Below are 21,952 nucleotides of genomic sequence, written 5' to 3' on the forward strand. Positions count from 1 at the left end.
TGAAAACACGAAAAAAAATGAAAAAAATGAAAAAAAAAAATGAAAAAAAAATTGAGTTAAAAACATTTTCTTTTCATATTAAAAATGCATGCCCCCCACAAGATGTACAAGAATGTCGCCTCAGCAGAGAAGCACGTTGACTCGAACCTGGACATCTCGAAAATGTATTTGGAGCACATGGATGGCAGGATCAAAGAGTTGGAAAAATTCAAAGAGTCGGACCGGACCAAAAATTTGGAAAGTTTGGTGGACAGGATCAAAGAGCTTGAAAACCTGGTGGAGACAATCAAAAACCTGCAAAAAAAGACATCGCAAAATATTGTTGTGGCAAAAAAAGAGTTGGATCATCCAAACTGTTTTAACATAAACGGCCACCATGAGATTTTTGCCCAGAAGGACATTAAATTTGTTGCTCTTTCTCAAACTCCGATATCGTTGTCCGTTGGACTGCAATTTGAAAAAGGGATTGCTGTCGTCACTCTGATGAACAAAATCAGCATCCGATTGAACTTTTACAAAAACGATGTCATTTTTTCAGAGTCTGTTGATGACGTCACTTTGGATGTGACCAACAACAGCATCAATGACGTCATTGTCAAAAAAGGCGAAATGTTTTGCAAAATAAATCACATCAATTCGAATTAAAAAAAATCCGTCTTTGTTAAAAAGATGGAGATAATCAAAAACACTGAAAAAATTTATCCGACTCTTCCAACAGCTTCGACGGATGGAGGTCATGTTTACCGGTTTCAAAAAATAAGCGAGATCCAAAAAGAAATGGAGGATGAAAAAGTGAAGAGAATGGCTTTGAGCAAAAAGTACCATCGAGTGTCGAAAATTATTCGTTTCGCTGACGATGGGTTGCAAACGGTGTGCATTGCTTTGGGGATTACAGGGATTGCCCTTTTGTCAACCCTCGTTGCCACTCCAGTTTCGATTGCGTGCGAGGGGATTGCGGTTGGAATGGGTGCACTGTCCATTTTCGGAAACCAACAAAACAAAAAAATGATGTTGAAGGCTGAAAAGCACGAAAAATTAAAGGTTCTTTCCGAGTCAAAATTGAACACGATTGACGACCACATTTCAAAATCGCTCATGGACGGGTTTGTGAGCGATTCCGAATATGAATTTGTTCTCAGCGAGCTTCAAAAATTTAAGGTCATGGCTGAAGAAATCCGAACAAATACAAAAAGCACCATTGACGAATTGACAAAAGAGTCGTTGATCCAAAAAGGAAGAGAAGAAGCCATTAAAGCGTTTAACAACATTTTCAAAAAGGGAAAATGAACGCAAACACGAACAAATTTTCGATTTTGTTTAAGTTTTTTTCTCCGTATTAAAAAATGTCCTTCTTTAAAATACATGACCCGAAAAAGAGAGATGAGATTGTCAAAGAATACATGGCCAACCGGGAAAAGCTTTACAATGAGAGCCTCAACGCGAACATTTCAGATGCAAATTATGAGACTGATTTGTCAAAGTTTTTCAAGCCTCTGATCGAGAGCAACGAAAAGGTGCAAAACGAGATAAAGAGCATAGCATTCAAAGAGGCGAACAACACTCCACTGGCTTTGACTTATCCAGAAAGCCCATCTGAAAGCTTAAAAGGTGCTGAAAAAACCTTTGGAAAAATGAATGTGGGAAATATTGCTTTGGAATATTTGTCGAAATATGCGGCAAAAAAATTTTCTGCAGACAGAGTGTTTGGAATTCACGCAAAAGAACGAGGAAAAATGTTCATCGGAAACAAAGAAGTTTTTATCGATGAAAACAACATCGTTATTGATGGAGAAAAGTTCAATGGGACAATTGGTTTTTGGGAGCTGATCACAAGGTCCACACCTGACATGACAAAGGTGACCAACGAGGACTTGGAAAATTATGAAAAAATACTGGTCGAAACGCATGCGATGGAGAGAGAAGGGAGACCCACCGTTCCAAAAGCTTCGAGAAGCGAAAAGTGGGACAAGATTGTTTCAAAAACTTGGGAGAAAAATTACACAAAAATGAGGGTAACAAAAGGTCGTGGAGTGATCATTCTTCCGAGCGATCCAAATGCTCTGGTGCAGCGACTCAGTTTGAGCATCGCCGCTGGTCATGCTGGAAATATTGCATCGAGAAACGAAGCTGTTGCCATTTGTGACGAGCTTTTGAGGCAGGGGGAAATCAACAAAGAGGAATATCGATCGATTCAAAAATACATCGAGTCGTGAAACACGAATTAAAAAAAAATTTTCTCATTTTAAAATGCTCATTGTGAACAACCGAAGATATGTGAGAAAGAACGTTGTTGGAGGAGGATTCGTTGACACGTTTAAAAATTTTTTGAGGAGAATGGCAGCCTCAAACGCATCGAGATCGTCTCTTCATTTATTGAGAAAGGCAGCGGCAAGCGAAATTGGAAGAGAGGCCATCACCGCAGCCAAATCTGCAGGAAAAGAATTGGCCACTTCAGCCATTTTGACCACCAAAGACGTTGCCATCGACAAAGGAAAAAAAGCGATCGAAAAAGTTTACGCCAAGACAGGGACAGTGAATCCGAACCAATTGGTCAACACGATTGCAAACGAAGTGGCAAAGGTTGATCCATACACATATATCAATCCAATGGAAGAGCTGCACAAAAAAATGTTTGGTTCGTCCATTCGCCCAAAAAGAAAAATGACGAAAAAGAATGCGATCAGAATTCAGGATCTCGCCAAAATGGGGAGCGGGCTTTTGATTGCGTGATTTTTTTTTGACGCAGGATTCGCAAACGAATTAAATTTTTTTTCCTCATTAAAAAAAAAAGATAAACACCGACAGATTGAGAGTTGACGAAATTCCCGAGTACGAGACCGGCATTGAAAAAGTTGATTTTTTCGAGTACCTTCCAACAAACCTCGACTTAAATTCTTCAGGATCAATCGTTTTTGAGATTGATTGCCAGTCTGTTCTGACAGTTCCATCTGATGCTTACATCCTCGTTGAAGGGGTTCTGAAAAAAGCAGACGGAACCGCTTACGCAGCAGCAGACCAGATTGCCCTGGTGAACAACGCCATCATGTATTTGTTCAGCGACATTTCTTACGACTTGAAAGGACAGCAAGTGGAAAGAGTCATGTATCCAGGTCAGGGAACAACCATGCTTGGATTGTTGAAATATCCTTTCGGTTTTCAGCTTGCTGATGGTTTGAAGCAAATGTGGTACAAAGACACTTCAAACGCCACCGGATACGCTGGATTCATCGTCAGGCGAGACCACTTGTTTGCAGACACCACCTCCATTGGTGCATTTTCTTTCAGGATCCCTTTAAAACACATTTTTGGTTTTTGCGAGACCTACAACAAAGTCGTTTATGGGTTCAGGCACACCATCACCTTCACAAAAAAAGAATACGACGACGCCATTTACAGAGCTGGGACTGTTGGCGCAGGAGCGATCGACATCAAAAAGTTCAGACTTTTCATGCCAAGGCTTGAGCTTGATGTTTTGAAAAAATCCGAGTTTTTGAATTTTATGACAAAGAAAATTTCCGTTCCAGTAGCATATAAGGCAAACAAAGTCGAAAGACAAGCCATTCCAGCTGGTCTCACAGAATTCACCTGGACCCTTGGAAGGATCACGGACAAAAGCGTTCCGAGATATATCGTGTTTGGCTTCAGACAAACAGAGGGTCAAGTCAAACAGCAAATCCAGCCGTGTTCGATCATTGCGACATCAACAATTTTTTCGTGACCGTCAATGGGATCAAATATCCAAATTACAATTACGACCTGAATTTTGGGGAAAAGAAAATTGTCATGGCTCATTCCGACGCGTTCCTGTTTGATGAAAAATATTATGGCACAAACGAGCTTGTTTGTCAGTCAGGTTTGTCTCTGCTTGAATATAAAAATTTGTTCCCGTTGTTTTTTGTCGACATCAGCAAGCAAAAGGAAAGAGTTGTTTCAGAAACGGCTGAATTGGTTGTCAACCTAAAGTTCAGAACGGCAGTGCCAGACAACACCGTCATTTTCGCAGTGATCGTTTCCGACAAATTGACGCAATTTGTTTCAGACGGAACCAACATGAGCGCTGTTTATTAGGTCAAAAAGACCGTCATGAGATTCTTGACAAAAAAAATTGATTTAAAAAAATTTTTTCTTTTCAAAAATAAAACATGAGGATCACAAAAATCTATCTGAAAAATTTGCTGAGAGAAAATGGTGTCTCAAAAACCTCAAACAATTTGTTGACTTTGCTGATGATTGCGGTTGAGAACAACCTTGTGAGCAAAGATTTGCTTTTGGAAGGTGTTAAAGAGTTCAGACCGGTGGGTCGACCAAAAAAAGAAAATGTGACAACGGAAAATGCGAAAAAACCGATCGATCCAAAATACGAGAGGCTTGGCTCAATTCGAAAAAAACCTGTGTCTGTGAAAACGACCAACATCGAAACCGGGGAGGTGGTTGAATATGGGTCACTTTACAAAGCGATGAAAATGACAGGTCATGGCTGGAGATATTTGGAGAGAAGAGATGGAAAAGTGGAGGATGGGATCAAGATTGAGATTTTAAATTCGGAAAAACTCGAAAACAGAAAAAAAAATCCAAGTCCGAAAAAATGAAGCCTGAAAAAAAATTTTCAATTCTCGGAAAAAAGAATTGAAAAAAAATTGATTTTTGAAAAATTTTTTTCTTGGCGTAATAAAATGGAAAACGAAATGCGAAAAACCAACAAGTCCGAAAAAACCGGAAAAAAATTTTCTTGGCGTAACAAAATGGAAAACGAAATGCGAAAAACCAGCAAGTCCGAAAAAACCGGAAAAACCAAAAAAATTGATTTCGAGTTAAATAATTTTCTTGGCAGAGAAAAAATGGAAAGCAAAACTGTCAAAGAAAAAAAAGTCTCAATGGCAACATTGAAAAGTCAGGCAAAAGACCGAGCGATAAAAGGTTTTTCAAAAATGACAATGGAACAGCTTGTTGAGGCAATAAAAACAACAAGACCTGTCATTGGCTCTCATCCTGTTTCTCGGAGACGCACGACTGAGGCACGACCTCTTTCGACGAGAACTGTTCCAGAGCCATCACATTACCTCATTGACGATCCTGTTCCAGATTCGACTCCTGTGTTGACTCCTGGAGTTTTTTCAAGTTTTTCGACAGCTGTGAAAAATGCGGTTGTCAACAGTTTCAACAGCTTGCTTGGGTTTGCTGATCCTTTTGTTCCAGAAGCTGTGAAAAAAACAGTGAGCAATGTGGGGAGCGAAGTGAAGAGAAAAATCGAATCTCTCAAATTAAGAGCCCTCAAATCAATTGTTCAAGGAACAGTTTACAAACCACTCAAGCCACTCATTGATTTTCAATTGACCGATCACGCGCTGAGATATGTGGCAAAACAATTTTCGCATGAAGTCAAAGAAAAACAAAAGGATGCTTCCACCTTTTTGGATTCAGCAAAAGACGGTGCGATAAAAATTTTCCAGGAAAATAAAAATCAAAAGGTGTTCGTTGTTTTGACTTGCAAAATGTCGAGTGTGAGCCTCACGACTGGAGAGGAAGTGTTTCGAAATGTCCCTTTTTCGTCAAAAGCCGGAGTTATTTTGGAGTCGACGGATTTGGGAGAGCTTTACGACAAGGCGAAAGAGGAGATCCTCGAAAACATGGACAAACACAACAAAATAGGGTCGAATTGCACTGTGTCCACCATCTTGAAAATGGACATCAACTTGATTGACTACAGGCCCATCGGTGGTCGGTCGTACATCCCTCTCGACGACTTTTTGGCAAACAAAAAAGCAATCATCAACATGGAGAACGAAAACAACGAATGTTTCAAGTGGTGCGTCACCAGAGCGTTGAACATGAAAGAAAAACACGGTGAAAGAATTGACAAAGACTTGATTGAAAAATCGAAAGCGTTGAATTGGGAAGGGATCGATTTTCCGGTTAAGCTCGACCAAATCAAAAAATTTGAAAAAAACAATCCAGAAATCAGCGTCAACGTTTTCGGTTGCGAAAAAAAATCCATCTACCCTTTGCGAATATCGAAGTGCTTGAACAGAAAGCATGAAATCGATTTGATGCTCATTTCAGACGAAAAAACGAACCATTATTGCCTGGTCAAAAATCTGAGTCGACTCATCTCCTCCCAAGCATCCAAAAAAAACGTGAAAAAATATTTTTGCAGAAACTGCTTGCAGGGGATGAAAAGCGAGGAAGATCTTTCAAAGCATTCAACCTATTGCAGAGAGCACAGCGCGGTTCGAATGGATCTTCCTCCAAAAAATTCGTTCATGAAATTTGAGCACATTGAAAGGTCGATGAGGGTTCCATTTGTGGTTTACGCGGATTTTGAAAGTTTTGTCAAACCGATGGACTCGTGCGAACAGAACCCAAACCAGTCGTGCACCAAACAGTTTCAAAGACACGTCCCGAGTTCTTTTGCCTTTCACATCAAATGCTTTGACGAAACCGTTTATGACGGAGAACCATCCATTTCCGAATCGTCAAACGAGAACCAAGACGTGGCTCAATTTTTTGTTGAAAGTTTGGAAAAAGAAATAAAAGAAGTCTTTGAAAAAATCGAGAAAAAAAATATGATTTTCACAAAAGACGACGAAAATAATTTCAAAGAAGCCACCGTTTGTCACATTTGCGAAGAAAAAATTCTCGATAAAGAAAAAGTGCGCGACCACTGTCATTTTACTTAAAAATATCGAGGAGCAGCCCACAACGAATGCAATCTGAAATACAAAGTCCCAAAATTCATTCCGGTCGTTTTCCACAATCTTTCAGGTTACGACAGCCATTTGTTTATCAAAAAATTGGGTGGAGAAATAACCTGCATCCCATGCAACGAGGAAAAATACATCAGCTTCTCGAAAAAAATCAAAGTGGGGGAATACATTGGGAAAGACGGAAAACCGAAAGACAAAAAAATTGAATTGAGGTTCATCGACAGTTTTAGATTCATGGCCTCCAGTTTGGACACTTTGTCAAAAAATTTAAAGCCAGAGCAGTTCAAAAACCTCGCAAAATATTTTGAAGGAGAAAAATTCGATTTGTTGCGCAAAAAAGGCGTATACCCTTACGATTGGATGGACTCATTCGAAAAATTCTCCGAAATTCAACTGCCTCCAAAAGAAGCGTTTTTCTCAAAACTCAGCCACGAGGGAATAAGCGATGAAAATTACGCGCATGCTCAAACGGTTTGGAACACGTTTCAATGCAAAACGTTCAGAGAGTATCACGACTTGTACAACGTGTCGGACGTTTTGATTTTGGCGGATGTCTTTGAAAATTTCAGAGACGTTTGCGTGAAACATTACAAGCTCGACCCAGCCTGGTATTACACATCTCCAGGGTTGGCATGGGACGCTTGTTAGAAAATGACAAAAATAAAATTGGAATTGTTGAGCGACCCAGACATGATTCGAATGGTGCAAAAAGGAACACGTGGAGGAATCAGCATGATCTCAAACCGGAATGGAAAATCGAACAACAAATACATGGGTGACTCATACGATCCAAGTCAACCGTCAAAGTTCATCCAGTACTTGGACGCAAACAACCTGTACGGATGGGCAATGAGCAAACCTCTTCCAACTCATGGCTTTGAATGGATGACAGAAGACGAACTGTCAGATTGGAAATCCATCCCGTGCATTTTGGAGGTTGATCTTGATTATCCGGAGAGCCTTCACGACGAACACAACGATTACCCTCTGGCTCCTGAGAGAATGAGAATTGAAAAAGTGGATAAGCTCGTTCCAAATTTGAACGACAAAAAAAAATACGTTCTCCACTGCGAAAACCTGAAACTGTACGAACGATTGGGAATGAAAATTTCAAATGTGTACCGAGGCATCAAATTTGAGCAACGGGATTGGATGAAACCATATATCGACATCAACACCGAATTGAGAACAAAAGCCACCAACGAGTTTGAGAAGGAATTTTTCAAGCTGATGAACAATTCGGTGTTTGGAAAAACAATGGAAAACATTGAAAAGCGAGTGGACGTGAGATTGGCTACAAAAAGGGAAAAAGCCGTGAAATTATCCTCCAAACCCAATTACGAACGACACACGATTTTCGACGAAAACTTGATCGCCGTTCACATGAAAAGAACAAAAATTTTTTTCAACAAACCGATTTATTTGGGGATGTCCATCTTGGATTTGAGCAAGACTTTGATGTTTGAGTTCCATTACGATTACATCAAAAAAAAATATCCCGGCAAAGCAAAGCTGTTGATGACGGACACGGACTCGCTGGTTTACGAAATCGAAACAGACGATTTTTACAAAGACATTGCTGACGATGTGGAAAGCAAATTCGACACGAGCGATTTTGAAAAAGACCATCCTGCCATTCGAAACGCTGGGTTTCCTGTTGGTTTAAACAAAAAGGTTATTGGGATGTTTAAAGACAAAACCGGAGGAAAACAGATTGAAGAGTTTGTCGGTCTCCGGTCAAAACTTTACTCTTACAAAATCCATCAAGAAAAACAAGAGAAAAAACACAAAAAATGCAAAGGTGTCAAAACAAATGTCGTCGAAAAATACATCACCCACGACGATTACAAAAAATGTCTCGAAACCAAAAAAGAACAGATGAACAAAATGAACGTCATCCGATCTCGTTTGCACGACATTTACACTGAAGAGATCAACAAAACCTCTCTCAGCGCCGCCGACGACAAAAGGATCATTTTGGAAGATGGAATCCACACGTTGGCATATGGTCATTACAAATTGAAAAAATCGGCAGAGACAGAGGAAGAACCCGAGGAAGAATACGAGGAAGAACACGAGGCAGAACATGAGGCAGAACATGAGGCAGAACATGAGGCAGAGGAAGAACACGATGCAGAGGAAGAACCAGAACCAAAGACAGAGGCAAAAAAGTTGATCGCAGAGTGTAGAAAGATAATCGAGGAAAACAAAGAAATTTCAGGTAAGTCAAAAAGGTTGATCGAAGAGTGCAGAGGGATAATCGCGGAGACAAAAAGGTAAGTGACAAAAAGGTAAGTGACAAAAAAAATGCGGGAAAAAAGACAAAAAAAAAAAAATTAAAAAAATAAAAAAATAAACAAAATGATCAATGTGGAAGGAGTCATTTTGCCGAACAAGGCTTTGACCAATATTCAATTGATGGAAGCAGCAAAAAAACTGAAAATAAAAAACTTTCGGGGAGTTTTTGACAGAGACACATTGCCGAAAAAACCGAAAAAAAAAGAATGCGGGATCATCAACAAGGGTGACTCAAGCACAGGAGGGTTACATTGGGTGTGCTGGTACAAAGACGGAGACGCAAAGTTCAGCTTTGACTCTTATTCTCAGCCCCCTCTCGTCGAGCTCGTCGACTATTTGAAAAGCCCAGTCTTTTACAACAGCAAAAGGGTTCAATTTAAAAACACTTATTTTTGCGGTCACTTGTGCCTTTACGTCTTGAAAAAATGTGAAGAAGGAAACAGCTTTCAAGACGTTGTCAACACCTTGTGGTAAAAAATCAAAGATTTTCCAGAGATCCAAAGGATCTGATCGCAATTTAAAAAAAATTTCGCCCGATTAAAAAATGATTGACAAATTCAACAGAAACGAGTTCAGCGTTTATCTCGACAATCTAACATCAGACTCAGCAAGCAACATTTACATCAAAACGGATGGATCCAGCACCATCACTGCAGATTTGGATTTCAATTCGAACAAAATCATCAACCTGGCAGAACCAACCAACTCACACGACGCCGCCACAAAATATTATGTCGACACGCATGCTGGTGGAGGAACTGGCACGGTGATTGGAGTTGCAGACTTGGATTTGAATTTTCACAAGGCGATCAATTTGAACGAGCCGACAGCTCTTCATGACGCCGCGACAAAAAATTACGTCGACGTCAGCTCAAGCATGAATGTGAAAGTGGACGGATCGAGCACCATCACTGGAGCCTTGGATTTAAACAACCACAAGTTGCTCAACGTTCTTGATCCAACCACTTCACACGACGCGGCAACAAAAGGGTACGTCGACACCAAAGTGGTCTATTCCAATATTTTGTACACAGACGTCAACATGACGCAACACAAACTGACCAATATGGCAGAGCCTGTTTCCGCTTCGGATTCAGCCACCAAAAATTACGTCGACACGCATGCGTCAACTACTGTGGGAACGGCAGACTTGGATTTGAATTCTCACAAATTGATCAATGTGCTCGACCCGTCAAGCGCACAAGATGGAGCGACAAAAAGCTACGTCGACTTGTTGTTGCAAAAATCGAGTTTGACCAGTGTCGTTCCAAGCTCGAGCTTCACCAGTTTGGGGTTTAAGTCTCAGACGGTGGCGGCATTAACCACTTCTCCCGTGTTTTCTTTTTCCGGAAAATCTGGAGTGCTGAGAAGGTTGTGGCTGGCTTTATACAGCATCTCTGGCACAAATATTCCCGGTCAAGTTTTTATTCGAATCTTTACTGACGGAGAAATCAATGAGGTGACCGACGGAATCGGCGTGGACGTAACAGGATTTGCTACCGATTTGCTTTTTTCACCTTTGGGAGGAGCTTTTTACGCCAATTCTTTGCAAGGATGCAACATGTTTAACACCACTTCCTTGGGAGGATATTTCACGTTGGACATGCCTTTCAGAAACGACGTCTCCATTCAACTGGTGAACAAAAATGCCACAGCTATCACGTATTGGATTCAACCCTTCATTTCCACTCTTGCTTCCATTCCCTCCTCCATCCCTCTTTTCAAACTTTACTGCAGGACGTTCCGATATTTGAACACCACTTATGGCAGCGAATACGTTTTGATGAACACCAACGGAAAAAGAAACGGAGTCTTTCTCAAATACATTAAAATGCACATCATCGGCGCTTCTGGGAACTGGTGGGAATCCAGAGTCAGAATGTACGACGGAAATGTGCCTCCCGGAAACGGAACCGTTCTCACTCCTTGGACTCCATACAACACCAACAATTACACCTACTTTCCCGGATATGACGGTGACAGCACATGCATCTTTTCCTCCTCAGGATTAGAAGATTTTTATTTGTTGTCATGGAACGGCTCAAATTTAACTTCCTTCAACAACAAATCAACTGGACTGCTGTACCAATCCACTGCATCCATCGGATCCACCACCACCATCTCTTTTTACAGAAATTTCGGAGAAGCTGACTCCATGCCCAGCGTTTCATCCGAAAGAAGGCTTGTCGTCATTCTTAACTCCGGCGACGCGCAAGTAGGTCAATCCGGAAGCTTTTACCTTTTGCTCGGTCAAGTCTTTTATTATGCCTAATTTTTCGCGACCGATTTCAACACCTTTTCACGTCATGAAAAATGTTTTTTGACCTCCCTTTTTTTATGAGACAATCATCAAAAAAGTTTCATGACCTCAATCATCAAAAAAATTCACTATCAGCATCAAACATTTTCACACACCCTCAATCATCAAAAAACTCACAACGGGCAGCAAAAATGGTTTTGTCCCAGAACCCGCCTTTTATAGTAGTATTAAGAGAAATAATTCTTAAATATAAACATATTCTTCATGTTTTTATTGCATGACAGAAATTTTGTCTATATAATAAAAACTGTATGAATAAATTTAAGTTAACCATGCCTGTAGTTAACATATTTTAAGCCTGATTTTTTAACGTTGTTTGTTTTTGAATTTTGTTAATTTTCAAAATAATTCACAGACGGATAACTTAAAACCAGGTTTCAAAGTTGCAAGCCTGGATTTTACATTTCACAATTACTATTTCGCATTTTTAATCTATTTTAAATTACACTTACAATAGCATATATATAATATATAAAATATAAATTGCATTTACAACTTTTTATAAATTACAACTACAATTTTAAAATCTTAAACAAGGTCAAATTGAGAATTTACAATTCAATATTGCTACTCGTTTTCAGAGCATTTTCATAAAAACTCAGTTATTTACTTCCAATCTACTCTAGTGAATTGTTTTAAGGCGCAAGTAAACCAAAACAAGCTAAAATTATTTGAAGATAACTGAGTTTGATGTATTATTGTGAAAACTAGCATCTGTTTTTCTTTTGTTTCTTATTTTGAAATAGTGAACTTTTGATGGTCCTTGCCATTTGTTTATTACGTTTACTGTTCCGAACTTATATATAGGAAGAATTGGGATTTACCTCTAACTTTTTAAAATGGCGTTAAGATTGGTACAGACGGGTGAGGGGAAGAACAGAAAACAATGGCTGAGGAGAACTCATTAACAGTTTTTAAGGCTTTTTTTTAGAATGAAATAATTTGCATGCACATTTAAAACAACAATCAGCAAATACTTTTTATTTTTTTTTACATATATACATACATACATACATACATACATACATACATACATACATACATACATACATACATACATACATACATACATACATACATACATACATACATACATACATACATACATACATACATACATACATACATACATACATACATACATACATACATACATACATACATACATACATACATACATACATACATACATACATACATACATACATACATACATACATACATACATACATACATACATACATACATACATACATACATACATACATACATACATACAAACATATATACATACATACATTTATACATACATAAATCATCTATTAATACATATGCATATAGGTATATATGTATGTATGTATGTATGTATGTATGTATGTATGTATGTATGTATGTATGTATGTATGTATGTATGTATGTATGTATGTATGTATGTATGTATGTATGTATGTATGTATGTATGTGAGTATCTATGTATATTAAAAATATGTGTAAAAAGTATGAGTAAAAGAGATTTCAACTGCAAAAATTTTCTCTATTTTAACTTATTTTAAGTAAGCCAGGTAAATTTTCTACGTTTTAGTATTAGGCTCTTATTAGCTTTTTCTTTTAGCAGTAAACCATTAATTGGGACATTATCAGCTTTTAATCGTTTGAACCATTTAACTCCAGCTTTGTTGACATGATAATAAGTATAAATATTTACCCTTTTAGCCAAACTTCCATGACAAAAATCGTCAAATTTTCATCTTTATTCCTTTTTTCAAGTTGAAAGGGTGGTGTGGAATATGGTGAAGGTGGAATATCAAAATAATGGTGAAGGTGGAATATCAAAACTTTTTGAGACTTATTTATTTGTTTTTCTTTTCTCCAATTCCAGGAGAGATTCGTATTCCGCTTTAGGTTTTTTTTTTTATGCAGTTGCTTTGATACCATAATTTATTTCAAACAGAGGAAAGTAATTAACGCTAATTCTCTTTCAAAACTCAAAACATTCGGAATTTGAAAAAAAGGTCAATTGTTAACAAGCTTTTTACACGTCAGAAAATGACAAAGATCGATTTACGGAGAGAATCTTATTGACGGGTCTGAAATATCATTTCGAATTGTGGAGATAAATCAATTCGAATTATAGAGATTCGAGTTATAGAATGTTAAACGTTAAAGTTTCTTAAGCGCATTTCACGGTGACTACATTTAATCAAACTACGGTGGTTTTCAAATGAAGGAGATTCAGTTAAAAAGATTGGAAACTTATGAACGTTTGTAACATGGAAAATTAGACGAGACATTAAAAAAGCTGAAGATTTCAAAAATGTTGTTCATTTGCCAATTTTACAGAGCTGAAAACTTGCTTCATTCTTGAAGCAATTTCAATAATGGAATTACATCTTCTATTAGGAGAGGTCAATTTTATGTTCAAAGGCCTTTGGTCATTGTGGCCTGATCCCATGGCCTTCTTTATAGAAGGCTTCGACACCGTGCGCATTTTTTTTTGACTGAAGACCGGTTTAAAAAAAATATGGCGGTTTAGTAAAAAAGAAAATTGTTGTATAGCTTTGTTAAGACTAAATATATAATCAGTAAACATTCTACTTGCATTTTTTTGATGCATTATTATAAAATAAGTTTTTTGACGTTAAATTAACAACTTTTTTATAAGCTTAAGTTGTTTATTAAAATGAATAATAACATTTTAAATCAAAATTTTCTATATATAATATATAAGAAATAATAAGTAATGAAAAAAATACACCAATAAAAAACCAAATTATTTTTTTAGTAAACATGAAAAAAATATTTTACATAAGCTTGATTTCTATAAGTTTGGTTTCTTTATTACATTTGGGAGTGTGAAGTAATGCAAAGTTCTTTAAAAAAATGTTTGCTAATTTTTGGCATTGTTTTTTTGCAATAGAAAAACTGTACAACTCTGCAATAAATGCAAACTGTCGTATAAGAAATGTTCGGCAAACTCTTTTATCTAATAAAGAAAAAAATATGTAGCAAAATAAGGACCACTGAGATAGAGTATCTGATGGAATAGTTAATCCTCCTCTCTTTAAAGTATTCAAATAAGTTCCATATTTTTCATAATATGTAGTTGTATCTTCAACATTTTCTTCAGTTGAACACTTTTGAACATAACCAATTATATAGGCAATTGCATATAAAATGTCTATATTTATATTATCTTCTAGATCTGCTAAATTGTAAATTATATCAATTTCCCTATCATTTAAATCTTCAAGACATAAAAGACAGTCATGGCCATCATTTCCTTCTACATCAATATTCAGTTGTAGCACCAGCTTAGCATGTTGAATACGTACTTTTTCGATAACTGATTTAGCTGTTATAAAGTAAGTACCACCAGAGCCTTGCCTTAGTTTTTCAAAGCATTTTTCAATTGGATCACTAGAAAACCAACCTAAAATAACATATTCATTTCCACTTGATAAAAGATGACAAGACAAATCAACTAGGCCACGACAAGTATGTAAAAGAGCATTGCTTGTATCTCTCGTAAGCTGGCGAACACGTTTACCAGATGTTGGTTTCATATTTTCAGCCATTGTTGCAATAGCGAGCAACTTTTTTAAATTATTGTCATCTGAAGATCTGATTACATTACGCGACTCATCCCTAAATCTAGCATTGGCACCTGGACATTTAGCATTCATTATTTTCCAAAATTCTATAATTAACTCCAAAAAAATAATAGTACCCTTGACACTTTCTTGTTCAATTTTAGGATGAGTTTTTAGAGCTGCAACTGTCTCTTCACTAAATTTTCGTAAACAAGTGCTTACTTTTTGTCGTTCTATTGGTTTAGGATTTATTGATGTTTCAGTCAATCTGCATAACTTTATTAACTGGTTTTTTTCAAGTGTATATAAGTTAATTAAATCTCTCCAATTTGCAATGTGAGTTATTTCATTATGAACAAACTGCAACTGACCTAGCTTTTCTGTTTGCCAATTGTTTCTTATGCACTTCAAAAGATGAACATAGTCATATAAAATATAAGAGCCATTTTGACATAACCAAGGTTTTCTCTCTACTGTTTTGAATTTAGAAAAGAAGCTTTGGTTAACTTTATTTCCATCTTTAATAATTGCAATTACTTTATCATTACACGTAGAAGTTTCTATGGTGTCTACAATTAATTTGTATTGTTCTTGTTGGAAATCTGAAATCAGATTACTAACTGGTAAAACTCTTGCTAAAAATTCAGGTCCACCATAAAGACTTCTGACCATAAATTAAAGTACAGTAGTAGCTAATTTCTCTGGATCATTAACAGCATTTCCAAAAATGTTTCCACTTTGATATAATAATGCTGCTTTTACATAAACTTCATTTATCAATAAAACACAATTTCCTTTTTTTTCATCTAAGTTCGATAACACAGAACTTAAAAAAATTAAACCATCCTGAGAGTTTATTTTTGAAGTTATGCGCGTCAAAGTTCGAATACTTGGCAACTGATAATCATAACATAATTGATGGTAGGAGGAACGACTTGTTGCAAAATATTCAAATGCTCTCGTTATTATATCAGCAGAATAGATAGCACAACCAACAGAATGATCTCCCATTACATTTAGATGCTCAAGAATTATTTGAAATTTATGATCCTTATCCTTAATTTTCAGATATCTAGGGGCTTTGTTTAAAGATGACTTTGTACAAAGAGAACTGATTTTGTTATTTGACAGAGGTTTAATAGTACATTTTGAACCAAAATGAAATGCTTCGAACAACAAACTTTGATTAATTATCAGCAAAAATAATGGAACTCCACAATTGAATACTTTAGATTGGATGAAAATTGAATTGTTTTGCTTGTATGTATTCAAATCATTATCATTAGATAAGTATTTTTCGATTTCTCCAAAGTTTAAATTATCAATTATTTTATATTCTTGTAATTCATCTTTTTTGATTCCTCTTTTTGAAGAAGAAGATAAAGTCTTTCTAATTTTTGGTGGTGGAGAGGAGAGACAACTTTTAGAGATATTTGGAAACACTGATGGAGCATGAATCGGTCTCGATTTACCACGACATAATGTAAACTCCGCTTCATCTGGCCAATGCAGTTTACAAACAGCAGTGAATTTTGTAACGGTCCAATTTAAACGAGGGATACTCATAAACCATTTATTTTTTTCAGATTCTTCACGAGGGAATTTATATACTGATACATTACACCTGAAGACTTTTAATTTAAGGAACAATTAGGAACACAGCATTTTAAAGGCATTCTAAATTATTTAATTCACTTGAAGAATAACTTTAATTATTTCTGAAGAATAGCAATTAATATTTTACACCTTTATCCAAACAAAATTTGCGTTTATAAGTAGTTTTTAAAAACCGGCCTTCAGTCAAAAAAAATCGCACACAGTGTCGAGGCCTTCTATAAAGAAGGCCATGCCGGATCCTAAAAATTGAGCTTTGCAGCTACATTTTCAAATAAAACATTACCATGGAGAACAGTTTATTGAAAGTGATTGTCACAAACTTCTTCAAAATATCCTCTTTAAATACATACAGAAAAGGCATGTGCCTTTCAAGGCATGCTGTTTGTGAACTGCTTTCAAAAATTCAATTAAGTTGTCAGTGCCTTACTTTAGAACATTTTTAGATCCGATTTTTGATGAGAAAAATTGACTTTTCAAAGTAGCCTACTTTTTTTACCGGTCATAGTAACGGGTAGAGTTCATTCTGTGTTTTTTCATGTGAGTTCGTTTAGTCAGAAAAACTCTATCTTCGTTTATTCAGTAAAAAAACCACAGAAGCCTTCATAACTTCAGAAAATATTGGGCAAGATATAAATGAACTGCTATTCACCTAGAATATGGCAAACAGTTGTTAAACTGTGTGATTGACTACAACAATAAGCACATCAAGCAAGTATATTTTGTCGCCATGAGCTAATATCTTGACAAAAACTTTATTTCTAAAATACTATTTTGTTTACCATGTTACATTTATTATTTATATGTCAGAATCTTTCAGAAGAATAAATAGAATTTTTCACTGTATTACCTATCATTTCATTGTATTACCTGTCATTTCATTTGAAAAAAGACTTTAAAAAGTCATTAAAGACCAAAACCTGATTCTGGTTCTTTTCAATTTAAACAAAAATTAACCTAAAACAAATCAGTTTCTTTACATAATTTGTATGCAATTTTATAAAAACTTTTGCATTTTTACATTCTACAAATTGTTTGGAGTCAAACTCTGTCTTTTTAAAAAAGAATTAAATCTTATTGAACAAAATCAACCTTGTTTCCTTTTTTATTTATCTGCCAAATTAAGATTCTTCCAAAATACAACTAAGCAAGCTCGATACTTTTAATTAAAGTACATTTTTCAAATAAAGCAATTAGATTTCGCATAAAGCAACAAGATACTTCTATTAAAGCTACTTTAGAAAGGGCAGTCCTTTTTCACTAATAGCTTATGGATCCACTGTTTACTTACTTGGTGTTTTTAGAAATATTATTGGTAAATGTTGCCATTTCAGACTATAGATCCTATAATAATATCAAAATGTTAACAAACTATTGCGTTCGGTAACGGAAATGTCGCATAACTCACTAGTAATCATGGAACCCCGAGAATTCGAAAGATTACACTTTTAGAATCAAAAGCAAAAACAGAAACAAAATCATTTCCTCAAAAAAAAACAACATTAGAAACTATTTGAGGCTCTTGCTGATCCACAGTCCTCTAAATCATACATACTGAGTGCAGCAGGTAATCTTGGAAGATGAGGAGGGTTCATTGGTTCCTCTTGACCCTCAAGGACTGACTGGGTGTCGCGGTCATTTTTATAGGGATCCTTAAGGAAAAAAAAGTTAGCAATACAACTTGATTGGCTGCATTAAGCATTATTAATAATTAACGTCTCAATAACACTTCAACACTTAATTTGAAATTGGTTAATAAGCACCAGAAAGCATTTTAAAAAAACAATTTTGTTTAGCAAACCAAAATGTATAAGATAATCTTGAATAGTGAGCTCTCGATTAGTATGTTCAACTATTATTGAGCAGGTTCTAGAATATTCAGGCTGCAATTCTCTCCTCTTTACTAATTGAATCATAATTATTGATTTGATAATTATTCATTTGAGTATGACAACAGGAATTATTCTCTTGTGCGTATTATTTATCACTAGTTGTTAAAAAACCCTATTTTAAGAAAGTGAATTATTTTAAATAGAATTTTTTTGCAGAAAATGATGTCCATTTAATGTCCATTTCCTTTAGCTTATTTTCTTTTAATCATCATGGATCATGATGATGCCAACCTAGCTTACCCAAAAACGCCACTTATATGGGGTGATAAATATAAAGGTACCATGTGATACAATTTTTGAAATCTTTTAACTTTGTCCTCGGAAAATAATTTACTTTGAATGTTCAAATTAAGTGAATTTTTGACTTTATAGTGCTCTAATAAAAACACCGGTAGAATGAAAATCACTCAATTTAAGTTGATAAAAATAGGTGCAAAGGATGCCTATAACCACCAAACTTTGGATAAAATTTTAGTTGGATTGGTTCACGGGTTACGGATTTATGGCAGTTTTAGTTTAAATTTTGTCAGTTTTTTGCTACTTATACCTCAAAACGTTACTGATTACTGTGATACTCGCTGTCTATTTTTAAAATAATTGGTTGCATGAGTGTTCTACAATTTTATACCAACAAATGTTATTAAAAGTGTTTAATTGCTACATTTACCGTTTTCATTTTATAGGCTAAAATATTGATTTGCTATTTTAAGCGTGGTTTCACTTCGCCAACGCATAGCGTGAAAATCTCAGCATTTCCTAAGCTATAAACTACTGGCAAATTGCAAAAAAAAAAACCTAAGAAAAAATTGCAACACCTGGTCAAATGATTAACTGTTCGTAAAACTGTTAATAAGTTTTCATTGACTCTTAAAAACTACTTAAATATATTTACTTTCAAAATTAACTGAAAAAAAACATTCAACCCTATTTTTTACATTATATTACCATTAAATAGCATCTGATTACAATTTAAGACATGCTTTTTGATTTTCTTCACAAAAAATTTATTAGTAAACTGTTTAATATACTCTTTTAGGACAAATACTCTACAACAGCGTTTAAGGATAAAGTTGGTTAAAATGTTCATTATAAACCGTAAGCTATGATTTTTTGCACCTTATCTCTAATAACTCAAATTATGTTGGCAGTTTTTTAAAGGTTCTTACTGCTCGGTTTAGTTATGCAGCAAAACAATCTTTTCTTGTATGATGGATGATTATTGCTTCGCTTATACCTTGACCAATGTTGGTAAAAATCTTGATGAGCAGTTTCGAAAGTTTGTTCACAATTGAGCCTCAGACGGGATCCTTTGTGACTGATAAAATTCTTGATGTGGTAGAATACGATATGAACTTTAGCTGTCACGCTTGCACCAGTTATCATTAAGTTACACCTTTTGAAATTTTCAACTTTTTCAGCAAACTCCGGCTGTAGGATTAATCCAAACCAAACCTTGACAACCAATTTGAAACTTTTGAATGCTTCAATTATGTGAAATATGTAGGGAACCAAGTTTATATCAGCAAGTTGCTGCAGCACATTTTTAAGAAGCTTTCTGCATTCGATTGAGATTACTGAATAGGCTCGAGGCTAAATCTGATTGAGAACAGTGTTCGCAAGTTTCCAGATTTGGCAAGATACTTGGATTTGACATCACACCATGTGCAAGGGTACATACTGGAATGGGTTTGAATACCTCAACGATGTTTGCAACTTTCATATCACAAGCAAAAATTACTTTAAATCCATTTGCATTAATCAGAGACCACAGTTGTTAAATATTGGGGTGATTTTCTGAAGCTTATGATACCGCAACAAAAATTTGTCTCTTGACTCCATTTTCTTTGCCAGTCCTTTGAGTGAGAGGCTGTTTTTGTGGCGGTGAGCTGGTTTCATTCTATAATGCAGTATCGACAATTCTTAGACAAAACTTGATTAAATCTTTGCCACCATCAATTCCGACCTTAAAAAAAAATTTTTTTGAAACTTTGCAAAACTGAATAATATAATTCACAAGACTTGATTAATCATAGTAGTGAGCAACAACCCGAACTGTACCAGAATCTCCGTTTTTTTAATGATTTTTAAGTCACTACAGGTAAAGAAATTGCTTAAGTGTTGTATTGCTCTTAAGAAATTCATGTAAAAAGTTGGCTCTACCATCTCGCTGCCTGATGTCTGGTTTACAGTTCTGACCAGTTTTTGTAATCCATTGCTTGACAGGCCCGTATTTAATTGTACATTTACAAGAGCTGGAGCGGTCAATTTTGGAGCGCTTGATTGTGGCTGGGCACTACTTTGATCTAAAACCACAACAAGCATATTTTTTTGTTTATAATAAACTTTGTTCAGAAAGTTTGGGTAAAACATTTAAATTACTTGTTTTTAAAGAGATTAGAAACTTGTCAAATATACACTTTCTAAATTCTACCTAGCCTCATTTCTTAATAATCAAGACTTTCTATCAATATATGTACGTAAAAATAATTTAAGTATAAATGTTTACCGGGTGTAAGTGTAAGTAGAGACCTGGATGCTTTAGCAAGACAAATAGTTCTTTCCGGGGATATTTCTTTGTTGGAAATAACTCGAGATGCAATTTGATTGGCTGCTTCGGCATCTTTTGCTGATAAAGATTGAAGGTTTACCTTGTACTTTATTTGAAAGCATTGAATAGAAAGGTGTTGAAAACCTTTTCCTAAAGGGCTAAGGAATGTGCCGCAACGCACACTTGGTTCTTTCTCAATAGTGGTTTGCTCATCAAAAGTATGTTTTTCTTGCGGCTTTGAACGACCAATTTGGCAAGTTAGGCAATAATACATCGTGCCTCTTGTTTCAAGTCTCACTTGATTTGACTTTAAATCAAACAAAAGGGGGAGTGCAACTTCTTTCCCCTCTTGCTTTCTGCGCAAAGTAGTACTGCACGATTAGCAGAGTCCTTGTGGTACCCAAGAATCACTAATATTGATCTTGGTCTTGTACAGTTGGCATTTTCGATCTATTAGGAAAACGTAAACTATATTAAACATTTTTTCAGATATAGCATGAACGCAAACTTTCGACTTTCTTTATAAATCTTTGCTTGATTTGGCCTTGCGTTAATTCACTTACTCTAACTCCACTATATCAAAGTTTTGCCTTTTACAAAATTTAACCTAAATTTGTATTGGATAACAATCCACTTAACATACTTTCAGCTATTAACATACTTATAGTTATTTAAATTAATGATACTCGTCACACTTAATGACAATTTTGATAAAATCTTATTTTCTAAGAAAGTTCTATAAAGGATTTTTACTGCTTTTTAAAGGACTATTCTCCCTTCGCTAACATTTCGCTCGTCAAAAATATTTGAAAACTTGATAAAGATTTTCTCTTTTTCTATTTTTTTGTGCCTCCTACCTGATTTAAAAAAAGAAGTTCACTTATACATTTGGATTTTCTTTGAAGCTTTTATTCTTCCAGCATAAGATAACTTTTTACATAAGTAAACTTTTCTCCCATCATAAGTAAACTATTCCTCCAAAAAGT

General features: G+C 35.7%; 1 protein-coding gene and 1 pseudogene across 1 annotated transcript; one reads left to right on the plus strand and one right to left on the minus strand.

Moving 5' to 3' along the window:
* Nucleotides 1–1,343: 1,343 nt before the first annotated feature.
* Nucleotides 1,344–2,213, plus strand: LOC149881430 (uncharacterized). The gene has a single exon (XM_090067987.1). It carries the CDS (start codon nt 1,344–1,346, stop codon nt 2,211–2,213), a length of 870 nt encoding a protein of 289 aa, XP_089924113.1.
* An 11,910-nt stretch (nt 2,214–14,123) lies between these two features.
* Nucleotides 14,124–15,923, minus strand: LOC149881431 (uncharacterized; annotated as a pseudogene).
* Nucleotides 15,924–21,952: the final 6,029 nt, after the last annotated feature.

Source organism: Hydra viridissima, unplaced genomic scaffold (genome assembly GCF_058129835.1).
Source record: "Hydra viridissima isolate aposymbiotic clone 2 unplaced genomic scaffold, HvirCarnegie_v1 scaffold_12, whole genome shotgun sequence".
Classification (NCBI taxonomy): domain Eukaryota; kingdom Metazoa; phylum Cnidaria; class Hydrozoa; order Anthoathecata; family Hydridae; genus Hydra; species Hydra viridissima.

Excerpts from the sequence above, each read along its gene's own strand:
- LOC149881430 (XM_090067987.1), top strand. The coding sequence starts at position 1,344 with ATGTCCTTCTTTAAAATACATGACCCGAAAAAGAGAGATGAGATTGTC.